At 47.9% G+C, this 18,862-nt stretch overlaps 1 protein-coding gene across 1 annotated transcript in view; it reads right to left on the bottom strand.

The window, feature by feature from the left end:
• Positions 1–18,862, bottom strand: part of GMPS (guanine monophosphate synthase) — a 28,247-nt gene that overhangs the window by 4,325 nt on the left and 5,060 nt on the right. Inside the window, exons 2-14 of the mRNA XM_053986223.1 lie at positions 17,104–17,285; positions 12,987–13,101; positions 11,757–11,854; positions 10,697–10,800; positions 9,870–10,063; positions 8,341–8,506; positions 6,455–6,606; positions 5,933–6,106; positions 5,036–5,141; positions 4,390–4,505; positions 3,405–3,530; positions 2,525–2,640; positions 680–810 (exon numbers count right to left, since the gene is read on the bottom strand). Coding sequence (XP_053842198.1) covers positions 680–810; positions 2,525–2,640; positions 3,405–3,530; positions 4,390–4,505; positions 5,036–5,141; positions 5,933–6,106; positions 6,455–6,606; positions 8,341–8,506; positions 9,870–10,063; positions 10,697–10,800; positions 11,757–11,854; positions 12,987–13,101; positions 17,104–17,285 — 1,780 coding nt within the window. The remainder of the gene's footprint in view (positions 1–679; positions 811–2,524; positions 2,641–3,404; positions 3,531–4,389; positions 4,506–5,035; positions 5,142–5,932; positions 6,107–6,454; positions 6,607–8,340; positions 8,507–9,869; positions 10,064–10,696; positions 10,801–11,756; positions 11,855–12,986; positions 13,102–17,103; positions 17,286–18,862) is intronic.

The following is an 18,862-nucleotide window of genomic DNA, read 5'->3' as shown; positions in this document are numbered from 1 at the left end:
TGTTCACACAGCTCTGCAAACCGAATATGGATCCTCAGAGACAGGGATCTGTTGCAACTTGATTTATACCAAATCCAGCCAGGGCTTCCCACACAGATCACATCTCCAAAGGTAATTAAGTAAAAAACTGAGAAGGCTGAACCTCAGAACTATTTATTCCCAGGCTCTGCCTGTGTAGCACATCCAGGGGACTCCACACTCCCTGGCTGTGCAGGGCTGGGGCTGCAGCTTTGACTTCAAGTTAAGAAATCTGAAACCACCACAGGCTGTGAGCATCACCCCCATGAGAAACCTGGCATCTGGGCTTTCCCCAAAACCAACACCACTGAAAAACTGTGTCAAGTTTCTTCACCTCAGGTAAACACTGAGATCAGCAAAGAGAAGGGATTTGGGTGACTGAGTTGCCTGCCAGTACTTTCTGCACAAGTCTGCAGTGAAGCACCACAGCTTTGAGCTTCACGATGTGTCAGAAGCAAGTCAGTCCCCAAAATCCCTTAAAATTAATTCCCGGCCTTTGGCTATCAGCTTCCACAAATTTTCACTGCCATTCCACTAACTGACCACTTTTTTTGGAGGTACCTGCTTGCAGATTTTCACAGTGCCACTCTGACTACACCCACCGGGTTTGCAGGGATCCCAGAACACAGGTCTGAGCCCTGGGATGAGCTGGAGCACCTACCAGACTCCCTGAGAATGTTGTGAGCCTCAAAGTCAGCCTGACGTAAAGTGCTGAGGACTCCTGTGGTCAGGAAGGTGGGGGTGACATCCGTGGGGGGCTCCTTGACAGGGGGGCCAAACACATACACGACCCTGCAAGACACAGAGCAAACCACACTGCCTCCAGCCTGCTGCTTCAGCGCTGCAGTGACAGAGCACAGCTGGGAAACAGCACCACGCTCTATTTGCAACAGTTTTTAAACAGCAAAGCACCAACACCCCCCCCATGAAATGCTGCACCTTACTGTTAATGAAGGGTTTTCAGCACGGGGCACTAACTGCAGTTTATAAACCTACAGGAGCACATCTGCAACAAAACATCGTCTGAATCCAAAGCAGTCACACCAGCTTTATGTTTCTAATGTCATTCCTTGTGTCTCAGAAGCTGCAGAAGGAGGAGCAGGGTTTGAGTGGCCTCGTGCATGGATTCACCAGGAGCTGTGTGGGTCTGCAGACACAAACCAGGAGGGCTGGTCCAAGCTCCAAAACACACAGATATGCCACTTCACACTGTGGATTTGTGTTTGGAACACAAAGCCTGCGAGCACAGCTGGGCAGGGGCCCAGCTATGGCAGTGCCCTGCCCAGAACAGCACAGGAGCCTGCAGAGACCCCGGGGAGAGCAGAGCTCCCAGAGCTGTGGGATGCTCAGGAGGGCAGTGCTGAACCCAGCAGAGCTTACAGAAATCAGCAGTGCTCCAAAGCCAGAAACTGCCTTTTATTTTCATTTTCTGACATACTCTGGAACTGCACAGGCAATCTTGATTTAGGCCTCCTTTTGTCCCCTCTGCACTTAATTTGAACAGGTACCTCGCAATTCCAGGTCTCACCTTTCAGAGTAAAAGCTCTGTCAGTAGGTGTCACTTCTGTGAGACAATGAAGTTTTGCTATAAGCAATTCTAAGCGGTTTTGGCAGAAATCCCACAGCCAGGCAAGGAGGGTATAATTCTCCAGAGCTGATCTCATGTCTAAGCACCTTCAGCTGCTGGAAAAGTTATGGGCTCGAGTGGGTAAAAATGTATCCTCAGAGAGCTCAACTGAGATCAAACTGCCCAGCTTTGGAGCTCTCCCTGTGCCATCAGAACTGACAGCCCCACACAAATCCCTTCCTGACACAAAGGCAAACCAAAGTGCAGCACATCACAGCTCAGCACCAGCCTGGAGCCTTGCAGAAGGGATTTGCATAAATTATAGTGGGTGCTGCCTAATCCAAGGACATAGGCCAGCAGTTTCTCTTCAAGCTGGAAATAAATCCATATTTTGATTTATTGTGTGTTTGTGACCTCTGTATGATACACCTGTGTAGTAAAAAAGGGCACCCCTGACTGGGAAGAAATGCTGATGTCTGGCTCCACATCAGAAGGTTAAAGGATCTGTTTTATTAAAGTTATACTATAATACATTAATACACTATTTAAAGAGTATTCTATATACATACTTACTTATCAATTAACTAATAAATTTGTGACTGCTTGCTGAGCATCTGAGACACAGCTGGATTTAATTGGTTATTGAACTTGAACAACTTTCACTAGAATTTAATCAAGCAATTACTTCAGGTAAATAATCGCTGCATTAAATTCTACACGGAGAAAACAAAGGAGCAGAGATAAAGATTGTTTTCTCTTCTCCTTCCTGTGTTTCTCTTGAGAGACAGAATTATGTCTCTCTGTCTAGAGAATGTGAATGCCACACACCTGCCCAACATATAAAAGCATCACACCCCAGATTAAACAGGGAATGTGTGCACCTGCTAAACCTCCCCACACCAAGCAGGTAATTAGAAACAAAGGGAGCTCTGTGCTCACCTGTTGATGTTGTGGCACATGCGTGGTATGAGCCTGGCAAGGAACATCAGGGACTCCCAGTGTGGAGCATCTTTGCTGGAGATGCCACAGACGTAGCTGTAGGAGCGACAGTCACCCTGGGGAGCAGGAAGAGCCACGCTGAGTGCCAGCCCTGCTGCCAGAGCCACTCACAGCTCCCTGCTGTCCATCCTGCAGGTGACAGCAGCACAGCTCGGGCCAGCACTTAGCAGACACCGAGCTGGTGCCACCAGTGAGAGACTGAGTGGGTGAGAAAACACAGAGCAAGATGAGAGAGCTGTAAAAGGAAATATTCAGCCTGGGAAGACTCATCTACAGTGGCCAGTGTTGGTATTTTGGTGACAAAGCACAGAAATCTGACACTGCAGCCTGAGACAGTAACCAAAGCTGTCTGCAAAGAGCCACACCAGGCAGCTGAAAATAAAATATGAGGAAGAATTCAACACTGAGGGTGCAGAGAAAGGTGCTTTACAGCTCAGGAAGGAAATGCCAGTTAATGCACACAGTCCCTGAGTGCCAGCCCTGTGCCTGCACCTGGCTGAGTCTGTCCCACAGGGAGGGAAGGGGAAGGGAGCTCAGCTGCTGCCCAGATCCCAGTGTTCCTGCACTGCTCCAGCTCCTCCCTTCCCGAGGAGAGGGATGAGCACAACTCACAAAAGTACTGGAAAGGACAACAGGCACGTCCAAAAGAAGCAAAGTGGGGTTTTACCCAGTGCAGCCGAGCTCCCCTGAGCCTTGGTGGGGCCAGCAGGTGACAGCAGAGCTCAGGGGCTGCTGAGTGACCCCCCCTGGGCTGGCCAAAGCCCCCAGGGAGCCCCTGGCCCCGAGCCCAGGGACACACAGCCTGCAAGGAGCCCTGTACCTGCACTCCCACGGTTTTGATGGGCAGCAGGAAGGCATTCAGTGAATGTAGGCTTGTGATCTGCATCAGCTTCTCCTGGTCCTCCTCACTCGTGCACGCCTTCACCCTCTGCAGCAGCGTGTGAGGCTGGGCAAGGATGCAGAACAAGAAGCTGGGATTAAATAAAGCTCCCAGCCCCTCACACAGAACTTGCATGGCACAAATAGAACTGTTATTTAAGTAACTGTTTGCTTAGTCTACATTTACCCCTTGGAACTATTTAAAGCATACTTCTCATCTGACAATTAAACATTAGCTGAAGCACTTTTCTGTGATTACACTGAAGCTCTCCAAGGCCATAGGGGAAGCTCTTTTCCTGTGCTCATTTTCTCCTTCACAAAGCTGCACTTTCCACTTTTATGGCAACACAATTCCCTGTCTTCTAAAGGAAAGGCAGACAGAAATCCCTGTCCTTCAGGATTCACCAAAAAGGTTCTGGAAGTTGTTTTGAACTCACACCTCAGAGCAGACCCCCTAATGCCTGACAGCCACCACAAAGGTCAGCAGAGTTAGGAGATGTGGAAGTCAAACATCAGCCATTGAAAATGCCAGGTTTTGGATCAGGGCACCTGGCCAGTTCCTGGCTCTGCACTTGCATTTACACACTCAGTGATTCTGGGGAGTGCAAACCTAGAATGTCACAACTCCTCCAGGGAGGGAAGATCTTTTCCTGACACTATGTGTTCTCATCTGCACAGAGTTTAACTACAACAGAATCTCTTTATTGCTTGAAAGGTAAATAGAGTTCCATTTTCCAGAAATGGTTCAAAACACTTGCACCAGTCACAGCACTAAAAATTCCACTGAACAGCTTCAATTGAGCTGTTCTTGGAGGCAGCATTCCTCAAGGAGCACAAACCAGTTCTTTTAACCTTTCAGCAGACTAAACCTCACCACAGGTCACTACAGAACCATCACTCAAAATTAAAATTCGGGATTTCCTTACCTTCTTCACACTGGCAGAAAAATCTGCCACTATTTTCAAGATGTTGTTTGTTTCTGGGAAGTCTTTGCACACGTAAGGTTCTTCAGCACAGATCACTCTGATTGCTAGGCCAGGACCTGCAAAGCAAGGTTGAAAAGATATTATACCAAAGAACAGGCAGCTGGTTTTCAGCTGCAAGTGTGGAACAGTGAGCCAGTCACTGACTTCTGTGTATTCTGCCATTCCAGCTCAGCTTCAGCTGTCTAAACACCCTCAAGGACAAAAAGAACCCACAATTAGCAACTTTGCTGTTTTCTAGTGGAGAACTCGTGTTAGAAATGTTGAGCATTTACTTTCAAGACAGCAAATGCCCCTTGGAAAGGCAGAGCCAGGCCATTACTCCAGGCCAGATCCACGTGGCAGCTCAGGCAGAGCTCACTGCACTTCCTGAGAACTCCTCCTTTGGCTTCTCCCACCAAAGCCAAACAAAGGCTCCATCATAAAACATCATGTATATTTATCAAGCTGCTCTCAGGTCATCTTTTCCTGAAAGACTGTGCTTAAGTGAAAACCTAAATCGATTTTTTTCTGTGTTTAAAGGTCAGTTTTACACTGCAGTTACTCTGGATCTGCTGGAGAACTCTGCTGTGACCCAGCAGCTCCATACCTGGGAAGGGATGTCTGGAAACCAGCTCTTCAGGAAGACCAAGCTCTCTTCCCAGCACTCGCACCTCATCTTTGTGAAAGTCTTTCAGTGGTTCTATTACTTTACCCTAAAAAAGAAAAAAAAAAAAAAAGAGGGGCAATTTACACTCCAGCTCACATATCCAAACAAAAAGCCTCAAATATTTAGGTTCTGGCACCTAAACTGGCCTGACCTCACAGCACCAGTGCCAAGGATTCCATGAACACTGGAAAGAAATTCCATGTGAATGTGGGCTTTGTAGAACAGCTGCAGGACAGAGGGTGAGACCAGGAAGTCCCAGGCTGTGCCAGAAGAATCTGTGGCTCCAGCAGAGCAGACAGAGCTGTAAGGCCAAGCTGGCTGTGCATGAATTCAGACCTTTCTTGTCTCTGCTGGATGCTCAGACCAACCCCAAAGCCCTGGAAGCACTCTGTGCAGGGATCAATACTGAAAATGGGACCATCAGTCCTCTCCTGTGGGTGGGAGCTGGTGGTGACTGAGCACCTTCCACCAGATTGCTGGGTGAGGTCCCTCTGCTGCGCTGGCTCCTGCTCAGAGTGCAATACAGTTAGAGAACTCACCACTGCAGTGCCAGAAAACCAAACCAGGCAGCCTCCCACCTTTGCCTGACATGCTCATACTAAGGAGCTGTGCACAGCAAAGTGTTTAAAAAGCTTTTCTGGACTGCAGAGGAACAGACCCTTGGCAAGAGAAGGCGCACAATCGATTCCAGAAGGCACCCAATAAATTACAAGTGACAGCAGACTCTCGGGGGCCTTGTCAGCAGGGTGCAGCAGGCACAGTGCCAGCAGCAGCAGCAGAGCTGGTGGTTTTGGGTGCTGGGCAGAGGCAGGAGCAGGCAGCAGCCCCCGGGCTCACCTCCTCGCGCAGCTTGCGGATCAGCTCGGTGTCGTTGTGGTGGGTCTTGATCACCTCGGCCTTGCCACTGGCCACCAGGGAAGCACTCTCGATCAGGTCAGGCCTCAGGGTGCCCTGAGCAAGGAAAACCTCCTCGGGTTTCAGGTTCATCTCCCCGATGACCTCGTTGGCAATCTGCAGGGTGGGCACAAAGAGTCGGAGTTTGGGAGTTTTGGGGCTGTCCAATTGTCCGAGGCACGGCGGGGAGCTGGAAAAGCACAGCCAGCCAGCAAACTCATGGTGCCACGGTCCCACTGCTGAAACACTCCTGTAACCCCATCTTCTGCTGAACTGAAAGTGGGGAAAAGGCCTCCAGAGAACAGGACCATCAGTGCCTGTTCAATATTCTCCCTGTCCCTTCCCAAAGGCTTCTGGGGTCACCCACAGCCCACACAAGCACCCCTGCCACTGATCAGACACTAAAAGATCTACCCAGGAGTCACAGTACTTAAAAACTCCAACCAAACAACAAATAAACATTACCTTAACAAAGGTGTCACCGATAATTTTTCTCTTTTCTTCAGGACTTGTAGTCATATTTAAGGTCTTGCTAATTCTTTTCCGTGGAGTTCTGTCCTCATCTGAGATGGGCAGAGTTGTTGTGCCATTATAGAATGAATGGGCTGCATTCACCACTGCAGGAAATCACAGGGATATTTTTTTTTCTTTTTACAAGATCAATAAAGATTTTTGTGCAAGCTACAAAATAAAAGTTTCGCTTTATTGCTTAAAAAAAAAAATTCCTTTAACTGTTAACTGCATTGAATAGGGCTGCTCAATACCTCAAAATTTAATTTTAACAAGAGCCTTTTATTTCTCTTATTAACCCATTCCTTTTTCCATATTGTGAGATTAGGCAGCCACATGCAAGTCCAGTTCTTGCTTCCCTCTCAGATTATAATTTACTTTCTTTAAATAGTTTACAGTGTTTCCCCAAGGCCTTTCTGCAACCAAAATTAAATGATGCACTATTTACTCATGCTACATTATGCCACTTAATTTAGAGAGGCTCCCAGCCCAGAGATCAGCTGGGAGGCTCTCTGGAATCCTTCACCAGCACTGAACTCCCTGACCTACAGAAGGAGCATTTGCAGCAAAGGGATTCCCTCAATTTGCTCCTCTGGCTGCCTGCCAGAGCCCAGGTTTATTGCTCCACAGACTGCAAGAATAAGACGTGGATTTCCCACTTAAAAAAAAAAAACAAACCAAAAAAAAAAAAACCCAAAAAAAACCTAAAAAAGACCACAAAAAACCCAACACAAAAAACAAACAAACAAACAAAAAAGTAAAAATAAATGTAGAGAAATGTGTTTAGGAAGAAGCTCAGGACACTGCAGCCCAGAGGCCCCCAGAAGAGGCAGCTATGGCTCAGGAGCTCACCAGGCAGCACAGAGCTGGCACAAACTTGGTCTTCTCTGACCTCCTCATACCTGAGGTACCGAAAAACCTCTGAGCCTTCTCATCAGCCACATCTGGGCACTTTCTGCTCTCTCAGCTAACTCCTTCACAGAGTCATAGAGGCTGGAAAAGACCTCCCAGGTCACTGAGTCCAGCCCTTGAGCAATCAACACCTTGGCCTCAAAAAGTGACTCCAGAACCATTAAAATGCACCTCTTCCAAAGCGAGAAAAAACGCTTTGAAAGCCATTTTGGCTACAGTAGCATTCAGTCACCCAAACGAGCTCACAGTTGACAAAGGAAGAGACTCAGGATAAGAAATGAAGGCTGAAGTGTTAATCAAGATACTGGAGAAAATGGAAATGCAGTGAGTTCTGCAGCCAACTGAACAGGATCCCTCAGCAGAGAAGTGGCCAAGGCACAAATGCACGGCTCTGCCGTGCCCCACCTGCACAGACACCTGTGGATATTCTCAGCTCAGTCAGAGAGAAAGAGAAAGGTTTTCTAACCAGGCAGTTGGGAAAGAATGTAAATAATTCTCTAATCTACCTTGTTATTCACATTGTTTATAGATATGTCCTGCCTCTGTGTGTCATTCACTGCACACCAATGGTGTGGGATGTTTTTACTCTAAGACCAATGAAATTAATCTTCTCGATGTTCTCTATACATAGAGCAGTATATTTGAAATAAATCAGAGCTCTTTTCTTTGCCTTCTGATCTGGAGTTCTCTGTTCCCGTCCTGCTCGACAGCGACAGGCACCAACACCTGAAGGGACGGGGCAGCTCACCGTGCTCCAGTCAAGGAAACAAGGCCGAACACTCCAGTTCAAACTCCGTGCCCGGGTTCAGGAGGTTCCACATCACCCACCCCGCTCGGTACCCGGGGCTGGGAGCAGCAGCTCGCTGAAACCCGACCCTAAGGGCAGCTTTTGGGAGCGGAAGGGACGGGGGGGAGCAGGAAGGAGGTACCTTTCACGTGGATGCCCAGCTTCCTGAGGGCCTCCTCCACGGCCTGGCTCTCCCTCTTGCGCATGAAGCCGTTGTCGATGTGCACGGCGATGACCTGCTCGCGGTTGAGCGCGCGGTTCAGCAGCGCCGTGCACACCGTGGAGTCCACGCCCCCGCTGAGCAGCACCTGCCAGGGAACAGCAAGCCACAGCGGCTCAGCTGGGCTGGGGGTGATTCATTACAGAGATCTGGGTATTGATCTAGCACCGATATCCAGTGCTAGACAGAAACTCTCTAACAGTTTAAAGTTAGACAGTGTATGCTCACTGCGGCGCCGGGCAGCGTGCGGGACAGCTCCCAAATACACACTGCACCTTTCCAATGATTACAGAGTCCTTTTATCCACACCAGAATTGAACACCCAAAATACAAATACATATTCATCATTTAGTACATCCCATTCCTCGCTTCCTATGCTAATCATTCCCAAAGCTATTAAGCATTCCATAGCTTCGTATGCTAATCATTCCAAAAGCTATTAGTTTGTTCCTTGAAATGGGTCGGGGGTCCCTTTCATGGGGAGGGGTCCCAAAATGAGGAAGTAAATGAAGTCTTCCTCATTCTGACCTTTCTACCTTTTCAATGCAAATATGACAAATGAACCTTGGTAGAACTCCCATTCCTTGTTTTCAATTGGTTTCAGAACAGAGGAGGCCCACAATTGTCTCATGTTCCTAAAAGCTGTTTGTCAGTTTCTATATTCTTCATTATAAACCCAGCTAACTAAACATTGTGTTGACAAGCAATCAGTTATTAGTTAACTACTAACTCTTAACTTCATCAAGGCCTACTTACAGAGTCCTTTTATTTTAATTAACTCTAGTAAGGCTTATCTCTAACTAAAATCTTAGCTCCTCTAAAATCTCTAAATCCCTTCAAGTTTATGTTTCAGGGACAGGGCTTAGCGCAGCAGCTGGGAGGGGAGGGCACAGCAGCGACCTGCAGGCAGCCAACAGCGACCTGCCCCAGCTGTGCAACTCCCCTAAAAACTCCCCTAAAGCCTGGGCGTGCAGGACCCAAACCACAACAATTCCCTGTCGCAGGCACATTCTTCTCTCTCTCAGGATTTTTTAATGGAGGAGCACAGAGGAAAGAAAGAGAAAACAATTTCTATTTCTGCTTCTTGTCTTTCCCATGTGGAATGTGTTTGGAGAATTGTTTACCTGGGGTGATTGCCTGGTTGGATTCTGGTGAGGATTGTTTGGGGCTGGTGGCCAATCCAACCCACCTGTGGCTGGACTCTCAGAAAGGGGCACGAGTTGGGAGTGGGTTAGAGATGGGAGTTAGAACAAGTAGTTTTAGTATCTCCTTTAAATAGTATATTATAGTATAGTTCTAATATAGAAATCATTCAGCCTTCTGAACTAGAATCTGACATCAGCATTTCTTCCCACTGGGTTCGCCTGCATTTACAGTAATTCCCCACTTCCCACATCAACCCCAGCAAGCCCAAGCTTCTGCAAACCAGCCCCCAGCTCTGACTCACTCACCAGGACCTTTGAGGAGCCCACTTTCTCCTTGATATCCTGGATGCACTGGAGCTCTCTGTTCTCCACGGTGAAGGTGCCGCTGCAGCCCGCGATATCGTACAGGAAGTTCTTCAGGATCATCTTCCCGTTCACGGTGAGGCTCACCTCAGGGTGGAACTGGGCTCCGTAGAGCTTTTTAGACTCATTTGCTATGCCTGGTATACAGGACAGAACAAAAATAATTAACTGAGCTGGAACTGAGTGCACAGCCAAGTCAAGCACGAGCAGAGTGGCTCTTTGGGACTGGGTAACTCCAGTGGCTTTCAAACCCCAAATTCTAAGGTCCCACAATTTCCTGTGACAATCTCTGTGTGGTGTTAAAGCCCTGCTTTCAGTGCCTACATTATTCTTGCTCAGTTGAGTATTCATGCAATATTAAATACAATAACAAGTTAATAAAGCTTTAATAATTAATCAGTACTTGACTTGTACTGTTACAGTGCACAACCCAAACCCCCAGTGCAGATCTCCCTCTCCCCTGCCTTAAGGGCACGGGAGATTTCATTTCTAAGACAAACAACACATGCATGCTTTAAAGCAATATAAGCTATATAAATAATGCTAACTCTAACCACATTTAAATCAGGACCATTCCTTTTAAAGTCTATTCCTTTATTATCGTGTCAGCTTGACATACAAACACACTCCAGAAATTGTTAGAAACAACTCATTTATTTGGCAATTAAACAACAAGGGCTATTACTCTGTTCCCATTTGGTTCTAACTCCTGTCTGCCGTAATTCTTTACCAAACATTATCAGAAGACAAATTCAGGATAAAATAAATACCTGCTATGATATTCCCAGACTGTGCCACCACTTTGAATCCATCAGCTACTTTATCCACGCTGTCTCCATGAGTGAGGAGCACAAGCTCTTCCTTCTGAAGGCCTCTAAACCAGGATTAAAAACCAGAATCAATTCAAGAAAGAACAAAGACCTAACTCTGCCTTTCCAGGAGATGCCCTGAGGGATTCCAACAAAAGCACATCTCGACAGCCCAGGACATTTGAAATGTCTGCAGGATTTCCTTCCCAGGAACAGCCATCTGCAGCTTTGAGATGCCTCCCTTGGAGCTGCCCAAGTCTCTGTCCAACACACCCCTCCTCCAGGGAACTGATCCTAATTCTGGAGGGTTTGTGGGCTTCTCCTTATGGACACCCCAGCACTGAAGTCCCCTCTAGGACATGGGGAGCCACCTGGAGTCCATCAGGATACTGGGAGTCTTGCTTTTTATTTCAACAAAGTGAACTTTCCTTGTTCAAAACGATGTGTTTTCAGGACAATTTGGGCACATCAGACAGTTCTGCAGGAGCCTTACAGAGGGAAGACAATAAAACTGGAACACCAGGGATGAGTAAACTGACAGACTTTTCACAAGGAACTTGAAAGCCATCAACAAAATTATCAATACATCTACTTCTGGTTTATAAAACGTCACAAAGCAGTTTTAAAGGAAGGTGGAAGAGGAATGAGTTTGGATTTTCTGTGCCCTTTCCAAAACTGGATGGGCACCAACAAATACAAGAGCAGTGCACAGCAGGAGACAAGGGCTTAACCCAAATATTCTCAGATCATGGTACACTTACAGTGTCTCAGTGAAGACTCTGAAATAAGGAGTTTATACAATATTCCCAGCAAATACACCTGCTTTTTTAGAGACAGCTGGAAAGTTATCCCTAAGTACTTGTTTCAATGAATAACCTGCTTATTTGTGACCACATTTGTAAAAGTTTTATTAGAAATTATCAGCTAATTTCGCTCTTTTTTTTAAAAAAATAACCTTCCTCTCATCCAGACAGCCCTTCCCAGGCTGATACTGCCTTGATAAGTGGAAATGTGTGTGCACCTGAAGAGTGAGCAGGTGTTGTCCAGGGTGATGCTGAACACTCCATCCTCCCGAACGCTCTTCTTGTGCACCGTCCCTCCAAACACCTTGTTCATCATCTGCAGAGCAAAGGAGTCCATGAGAGAGCACCTCCCCACCTGCACTGCTCCATCCCTCACCTGGACTGCCAACACCTCATCCCAGAGTTGTAGTTAGAATTAATTCAGAATTAATCCTGGCTCTGTACTGGGCTCGTTCCCCTCTGCCAGCAGAGCTGGGGGCACTGCCACACACGGGGAGCAGAGCCCCACAGGCAGAGATTTGCAAAATAAGGTATATTCCATAGTGTGCAGCTCCTTCCCTCAGAAATGGCTGCTCTGCAAACCAGCAGTGACCTGAGGCCACGTCAAAAACCTGACTTTATTCCCTTTATTTCAGGACTAACCCTGGGAAAAGCAGGATGCACGAGCAGAAGTCATGCACCTACAGCAGCCCTTGTCTCCCTGGAAGTTTGTTTTGCTCAGCTGGGATCTACCAGATCCCTGCAGGATCAACAGTGAGTCCAAAGGTAAGTGAGGGTTATTTCCTTTTTTGTGAGGGAGTGTTAAGCACTCCTAAGGGCTCTGCCAGGAACAGCCCATGCCTGAGACACTGCTCCACTTGTTTCCAGGAGAGCTGCCTTTTTCAGTACCAGCTGGGCAGAATTAATGAGTGACTGACAGTTTATATTTACCCTGACAAAAACAGGGAGTGCAGACCTCAATTCACAGCACTGCAGCAAAGAAAAAACCATTTATGCAACTGATCCCAAACTGTTTTGGGTTGGAAGGACCTTAAAGCTCATCCCATTCCACCCCTGCCATGGCAGGGACACCTCCCACTGTCCCAGGTGCTCCAAGCCCTGTCCAGCGTGGCCCTGGGCACTGCCAGGGATCCAGGGGCAGCCACAGCTGCTCTGGGCACCCTGTGCCAGGGCATCTCTACCCTCCCAGGGAAGAATTTCTCCCTAATCTCTAATGCAAATCTGTCCTCCTTCAGTTTAAGGCCACTCCAAGGTAAGGCAGAGCCAAGAGAGGAGCACACAGCAAGCTCAGCTCATCAATGAACGCTCCTGTGGCTCTGCTCAGAGAGCAGCTCCTCAGCTCATGCAGGAAGGAGACCTGTGGCTGTGGACAGGCACATTTAGTGGCTGGACCCGCTCCTGGAGGTGTTTCCCAGCCCCAAGGACTCTGTGTTGTCTCCCAACAGCACCTGCATCCCATAGCAGATCCCAAGCACTGGCTTTCCTATTGTGAATATGGCTGGGTCGAACCATGGTGCATCTTCTGCATACACAGAGTTTGGTCCTCCAGATATGATGATGGCTCTGCAGACAGAACATGAAGAAATCATTAATCCAAATGCACTGGTTTCTTTGAAATCTGTTTACTGTAAGCACTGGCACGGTCTCATACCACTCTTAGAACTGATACTTTCTAGCAGACATTTGAACACAGACATCATAACACACAGCTTGGTTTTTGCTGCCAGACCCAGCAGGTTTTCAGGGAAGGATTTCCCCAGTTTAAACAAAGTCATATGTAAACCATCATAAAAAGTGCCTGTATTATAAATTTCTCATAGCCAGCCATCAGCTATGAGAGAAGCAGGATGGCTGGGACAAGTGTAGAGTATTAGCAACAATATATATATTTATATATATATATACACACACACAATTTATGAAGTCTGTGATATCTGGAGGAGACCTGCAGTCAAAAAATCCACTCCCTAGCTCCTAAGTCTGCTGAAAGAAAATGTCCCTTCATCCATTCTGGCAATGCAGAGATGGCATTAGCAATAAGTTGAGAATTACAAGCGCAATACAAGCAATCATGTAGGGCTTGCAGTTAATTCTTCACACTATAAAAGAAAATGAAACCATCTCAAAGGGGAAGAGAGAGTTTTTGCAAACCACAGTGATGTACAGGACCATGAACTGCAGAAGCACCAGTTGGGCAATGCTGCTGGCCTCGTCCTGGGATGGAGCAGGGCAGTACCAGACCTTGGACTCAGAACTGTTTGTTTCACAGAGAACATCAAACTTGCCCCGAGCCACAAGTGCAAAACCAAACGAGACAGGAGTTGCACAAATGGGATTAAATGTATCTAATCATTCCCCCAGCACTGGTTCCGTGCAAGTACAGACAAAGCAGAGTTTTCCTGGTTCTCAGCAGCAGGAACAGGCACTGTGCTGCCCACTCCTGCCCGTGCCACCAAGAGAAACAGCCCTGCAGCACCAAGGTCACCTGCAGCCCCCCAGTCCAGGAGGGATGGAGCTGGGAGGGGCAGCATTTGTCTCCCTGCCTGCTGGGATCTCCAGGCCAGCTCTGGAAGCAGCACAGCTGATGTGGGTGCACTTTTACATCCTGAAATCTCCTCCCTGCAGGTCCTGCACAGGCACTTCTGGTCAGCCTGGAGACACGGTGCATTTCCTGAGCCTGGACTGCTGTGAAGAGCCTGAACTCTCTCCGTGCCTGCTGGTGTTCCTGCTCCAAACAACTCCATGCACAGAAGCATTTGTTCCAGTGCCAGATGTACAGAACATTATTTAATATTAATTAGAACCACAGAATATAGTCCTGGAGCTCGGGGCCATGCCCATTCCCTGGGGAGCCTGGGCAGAACCTTTCCCTGATCTCCAACCCAAAACTCCCCTGACACAGCTCCAGCTGCTCCCTGGGGTTCTAGGAAGGAATTGAAAGAATACAGCCACACCTATAGGCTGAACATTCTTATGAGAAGTCAAAATAGTTATACACTCTTCTAGTCAAAAAGTAGACTCTTAAACACCTGGGTTTTTTTCCATACCAATTGAAAATTGACATAATACAGAGAGATCTGCAATGTGCCCAAGTACTGAAGTAAAAAAAAAAAAAAAAAAAAAAAATGAGGCTAGGAGAAGGACTTGCATCTTCTCAGCTGTGCAGGAGAAGTCAGAACCTGCACAGAAGCTTTCCTGCAGCACTTGCCATTTCCTGCACATTTGTCTGTGTTGGTATGAATATCCCTTTCTCTGGTTCACCCTAAACCCCTTCCCAAACCACCTGACCCAGCTCTGGAAAGCCCCTCTGCACTGGATTACAGGCACCACACAAAAACACCCAGGGGAAATGTGTGCACTGACACCCCGAGGTCAGCACTCCTGCCAGAGCTCAGTGCCAGAGCCCAGACTAAATCCAGAGCCCAGACTAAATCCAGAGCCCAGACTAAATCCAGAGCCCAGACTAAATCCAGAGCCAGGATATTGTGGGAAATGCTCCTGCCACATTTAGGGGACATTCAGTGGAGAGTGTTCTGAACGTTGAGGAGCTGGCTTTTCAAACACAAGGTGTAAACATGATTTAGCAAAATGTTGGCTCTTGCTGCCCATCCCAAAGCTCAGCAGAGGAGCAGCTCCTCACCCATTCCTGCCCCAGCTGCCTGACTGCTCCCAGGACATGGAACATGCACCAAAATCCTGCAGTAAAACCACAAACTCAGTCTTACAGTGACCACAGCTGTTGGTCTGTTGGGTTTGTCAACTGACACTGGACACAAACAGGTTTTGTGGACACACAGAGTTACTGACCAGCCTGGGTGACCTGAATCCACCACCCCAACCTTGAGAAGTGACCTGGCTGAAGAGGTCACTTCTCTCTGCCTCGTTTTAGAGAGCAGCTATTTGCAATGACAACTCCCACAGGTCTAATCCCAATACTCTGAGGAACTTTCAACTGTTCTGAATTCTTCCCACTGCAAACCTGCATCAACACAAACTATTTACTGCTTCACTAATCACCATTGATTGGAAAAATGCACTTCTGCAGCACTGTCTTATCTGTTACAGAGCACAACCAAAATCCCAGGTGCACCACATTTCTGGATTTTTACCCAACTGACAAGTAAGTACAAATCTTTGGTGATTTGTAGACTTCAGGGTATTTATTTTCCACACACAGAAGAGATGTATAGCCTAGAAAGCCTAACAAAACATGAAAAATTAAAGTACAAAGTACTAAATAATTGTGAGACCTTTCTTTGCTGCAAACAATGAGTGGCAGTGTCAATTAGGGATTTTTTTTAGCTGCTTCCCAGGAACATCTGGCACAATTTACCATAATACCTTGAGTATCCAAGTTAGTTAGTTTAATTAAAAAAAAAAAAAGTAAAGAAATATTTTTAGAAGCCCACAAAAAAAATTCAACAGGTAAAACAGCAAAATCAACTACGTTTTGGCAGATAGTTAAAATGTAGCCTCTTGAATGATGCTCTGCAATTGAAATTATCAAAATGACATTAGGAAACAAATGTACAAAAAGGCATGGAGAGGCAAATGTACAAGATGGATCTCTGCCCAAGTGTCCCCAGCACAGCTCAGGTGTTCCTGCAGCCAGGCTCAGAGGGAATCATTCACACCACTGCCATTAGAGAGCTGTATACAGGTAGAGAGATTATAAAAGAAAGGCTTTATAAAATCAGGGCTTAAGCCTGTTGCTTCTTTTAAGTGCAGCTAACCAGCTAGCTTGTAAGCTCCCATAAGGAAAGAATCAAAGGAATAAGAAGCAGTTAGCACAACAACCAATTCTAGTAAGAACAGTAGGTTGCACCTGTAATAACAGAAGATCTGTCCCACAAAAATCCACAAAGAAAAACATAAACACCTGGGTGAAGAGAGAATCTCAGCACACACACACAAAAACACCTTTGAACCAATGAATTGGGCAAGAAAATTGCAGCCACGTGGAGTTGAACACAAGGTCTGTGAAAACTACATAAAATGAGCTATGTGAATAAAGAATTGCCCTTTCCTAGGTGGAAAAACAGAGTCCTGTCTGCTTTACTGCAACATCAGAGCTACTGCCTGTCGCAGGCACAATCTTCCTTCTTTCAGGATTTTTCATAGAGGAGCACAGAGGAAAGAAAGAGAAAACAATTTCTATTTCTGCTCCTTGTTTTTCCCATGTGGAATGTGTTTGGGGAATTGTTTCCCTGGGGTGATTGCTTGGTTGGATGCTGGTGAGGATTGTTTGGGGCTGGTGGCCAATCCAACCCAATCCAATCCAATCCAATCCAATCCAATCCAATCCAATCCAACCCAACCCACCTGTGGCTGCACTCTCAGAGAGGGGCACGAGTTGTGAGTGGGTTAGAGATGGGAGTTAGAACAGTAGGTTTGTAGTTTTAATGTCTCCTGTAAATAGTATATGAATGTATTATAGCATAGTTATAATAAAGAAATCATTCAGCCCTCTGCACTAAGTCAGACATCAGCACTTCTCCCCACCGGGTTCACCTGTGGGTACAATAGCTGCCCAGGTGGTGAGCAGGGAGCAGGCAGGGCACCTACCGGAATCCCTGCTCGCGGATGGCGAAGGCCGGCGTCTCCAGCGGGAAGATCTCGGACTGCACGAAGAGCTCGCGCACGCGCCGGTCGATGACCTTGCCGTACTGCGCGCCCGCGTCCAGGATCACCACGGCGCCCTCGTAGTGGTGCTGCCCATCCTTGAGCTCTGCCCCGGCGTTCTCGGGCTGTCAACAGCACCCGCGTCAGAAATCCCATGGAACCGCTGACACCTGTGTCAGCAATCCCATGGGATCACCCACACCCACTCAGCAATCCCATGGAACCTCTGACACCCGTGCCAGAAATCCCATGGGATCACCCACACCCACTCAGCAATCCCATGGAAACACCCACACCCACTCAGCAATCCCATGGGATCACCCACACCCACTCAGCAATCCCATGGAAACACCCACACCCACTCAGCAATCCCATGGGATCACCCACACCCACTCAGCAATCCCATGGAAACACCCACACCCATGTCAGAAATCCCATGGAACCGCTGACACCTGCGCCAGAAATCCCATGGAACCTTTGACACCTGTGTCAGCAATCCCATGGGATCACCCACACCCACTCAGCAATCCCATGGGATCACCCACACCCACTCAGCAATCCCATGGAAACACCCACACCCATGTCAGAAATCCCATGGAACCGCTGACACCCGTGCCAGAAATCCCATGGAACCTTTGACACCTGTGTCAGCAATCCCATGGGATCACCCACACCCACTCAGCAATCCCATGGAACCTCTGACACCCGTGCCAGAAATCCCATGGGATCACCCACACCCACTCAGCAATCCCATGGAAACACCCACACCCACTCAGCAATCCCATGGGATCACCCACACCCACTCAGCAATCCCATGGAAACACCCACACCCATGTCAGAAATCCCATGGAACCGCTGACACCTGCGCCAGAAATCCCATGGAACCTTTGACACCTGTGTCAGCAATCCCATGGGATCACCCACACCCACTCAGCAATCCCATGGGATCACCCACACCCACTCAGCAATCCCATGGAAACACCCACACCCATGTCAGAAATCCCATGGAACCGCTGACACCCGTGCCAGAAATCCCATGGAACCTTTGACACCTGTGTCAGCAATCCCATGGGATCACCCACACCCACTCAGCAATCCCATGGAAACACCCACACCCACGTCAGAAATCCCATGGAACCGCTGACACCCGCGCCAGAAATCCCATGGGATCTCCCACACACCCTCAGCAATCCCATGGAAACACCTACACCCATGTCAGAAATCCCATGGAACCGCTGACACCCGTGCCAGAAATCCCATGGAACTGCTGACACCTCTATCAGCAATCCCATGGGATCACCCACACCCACTTAGCAATCCCATGGAAACACCCACACCCATGTCAGAAATCCCATGGGATCACCCACACCCACTCAGCAATCCCATGGAAACACCCACACCCACTCAGCAATCCCATGGGATCACCCACACCCACTCAGCAATCCCATGGAAACACCCACACCCATGTCAGCAATCCCATGGAACCGCTGACACCCGCGCCAGAAATCCCATGGGATCACCCACACCCACTCAGCAATCCCATGGAAACACCCACACCCACTCAGCAATCCCATGGGATCACCCACACCCACTCAGCAATCCCATGGAACCACCTACACCCGCACCAGAAATCCCATGGGATGACCCACACCCACTCAGCAATCCCATGGAAACACCTACACCCATGTCAGAAATCCCATGG

This window comes from Vidua macroura, chromosome 10, assembly GCF_024509145.1.
Source record: "Vidua macroura isolate BioBank_ID:100142 chromosome 10, ASM2450914v1, whole genome shotgun sequence".
NCBI lineage: Eukaryota > Metazoa > Chordata > Aves > Passeriformes > Viduidae > Vidua > Vidua macroura.
This window is presented reverse-complemented; position numbering and strand designations above follow the sequence as displayed.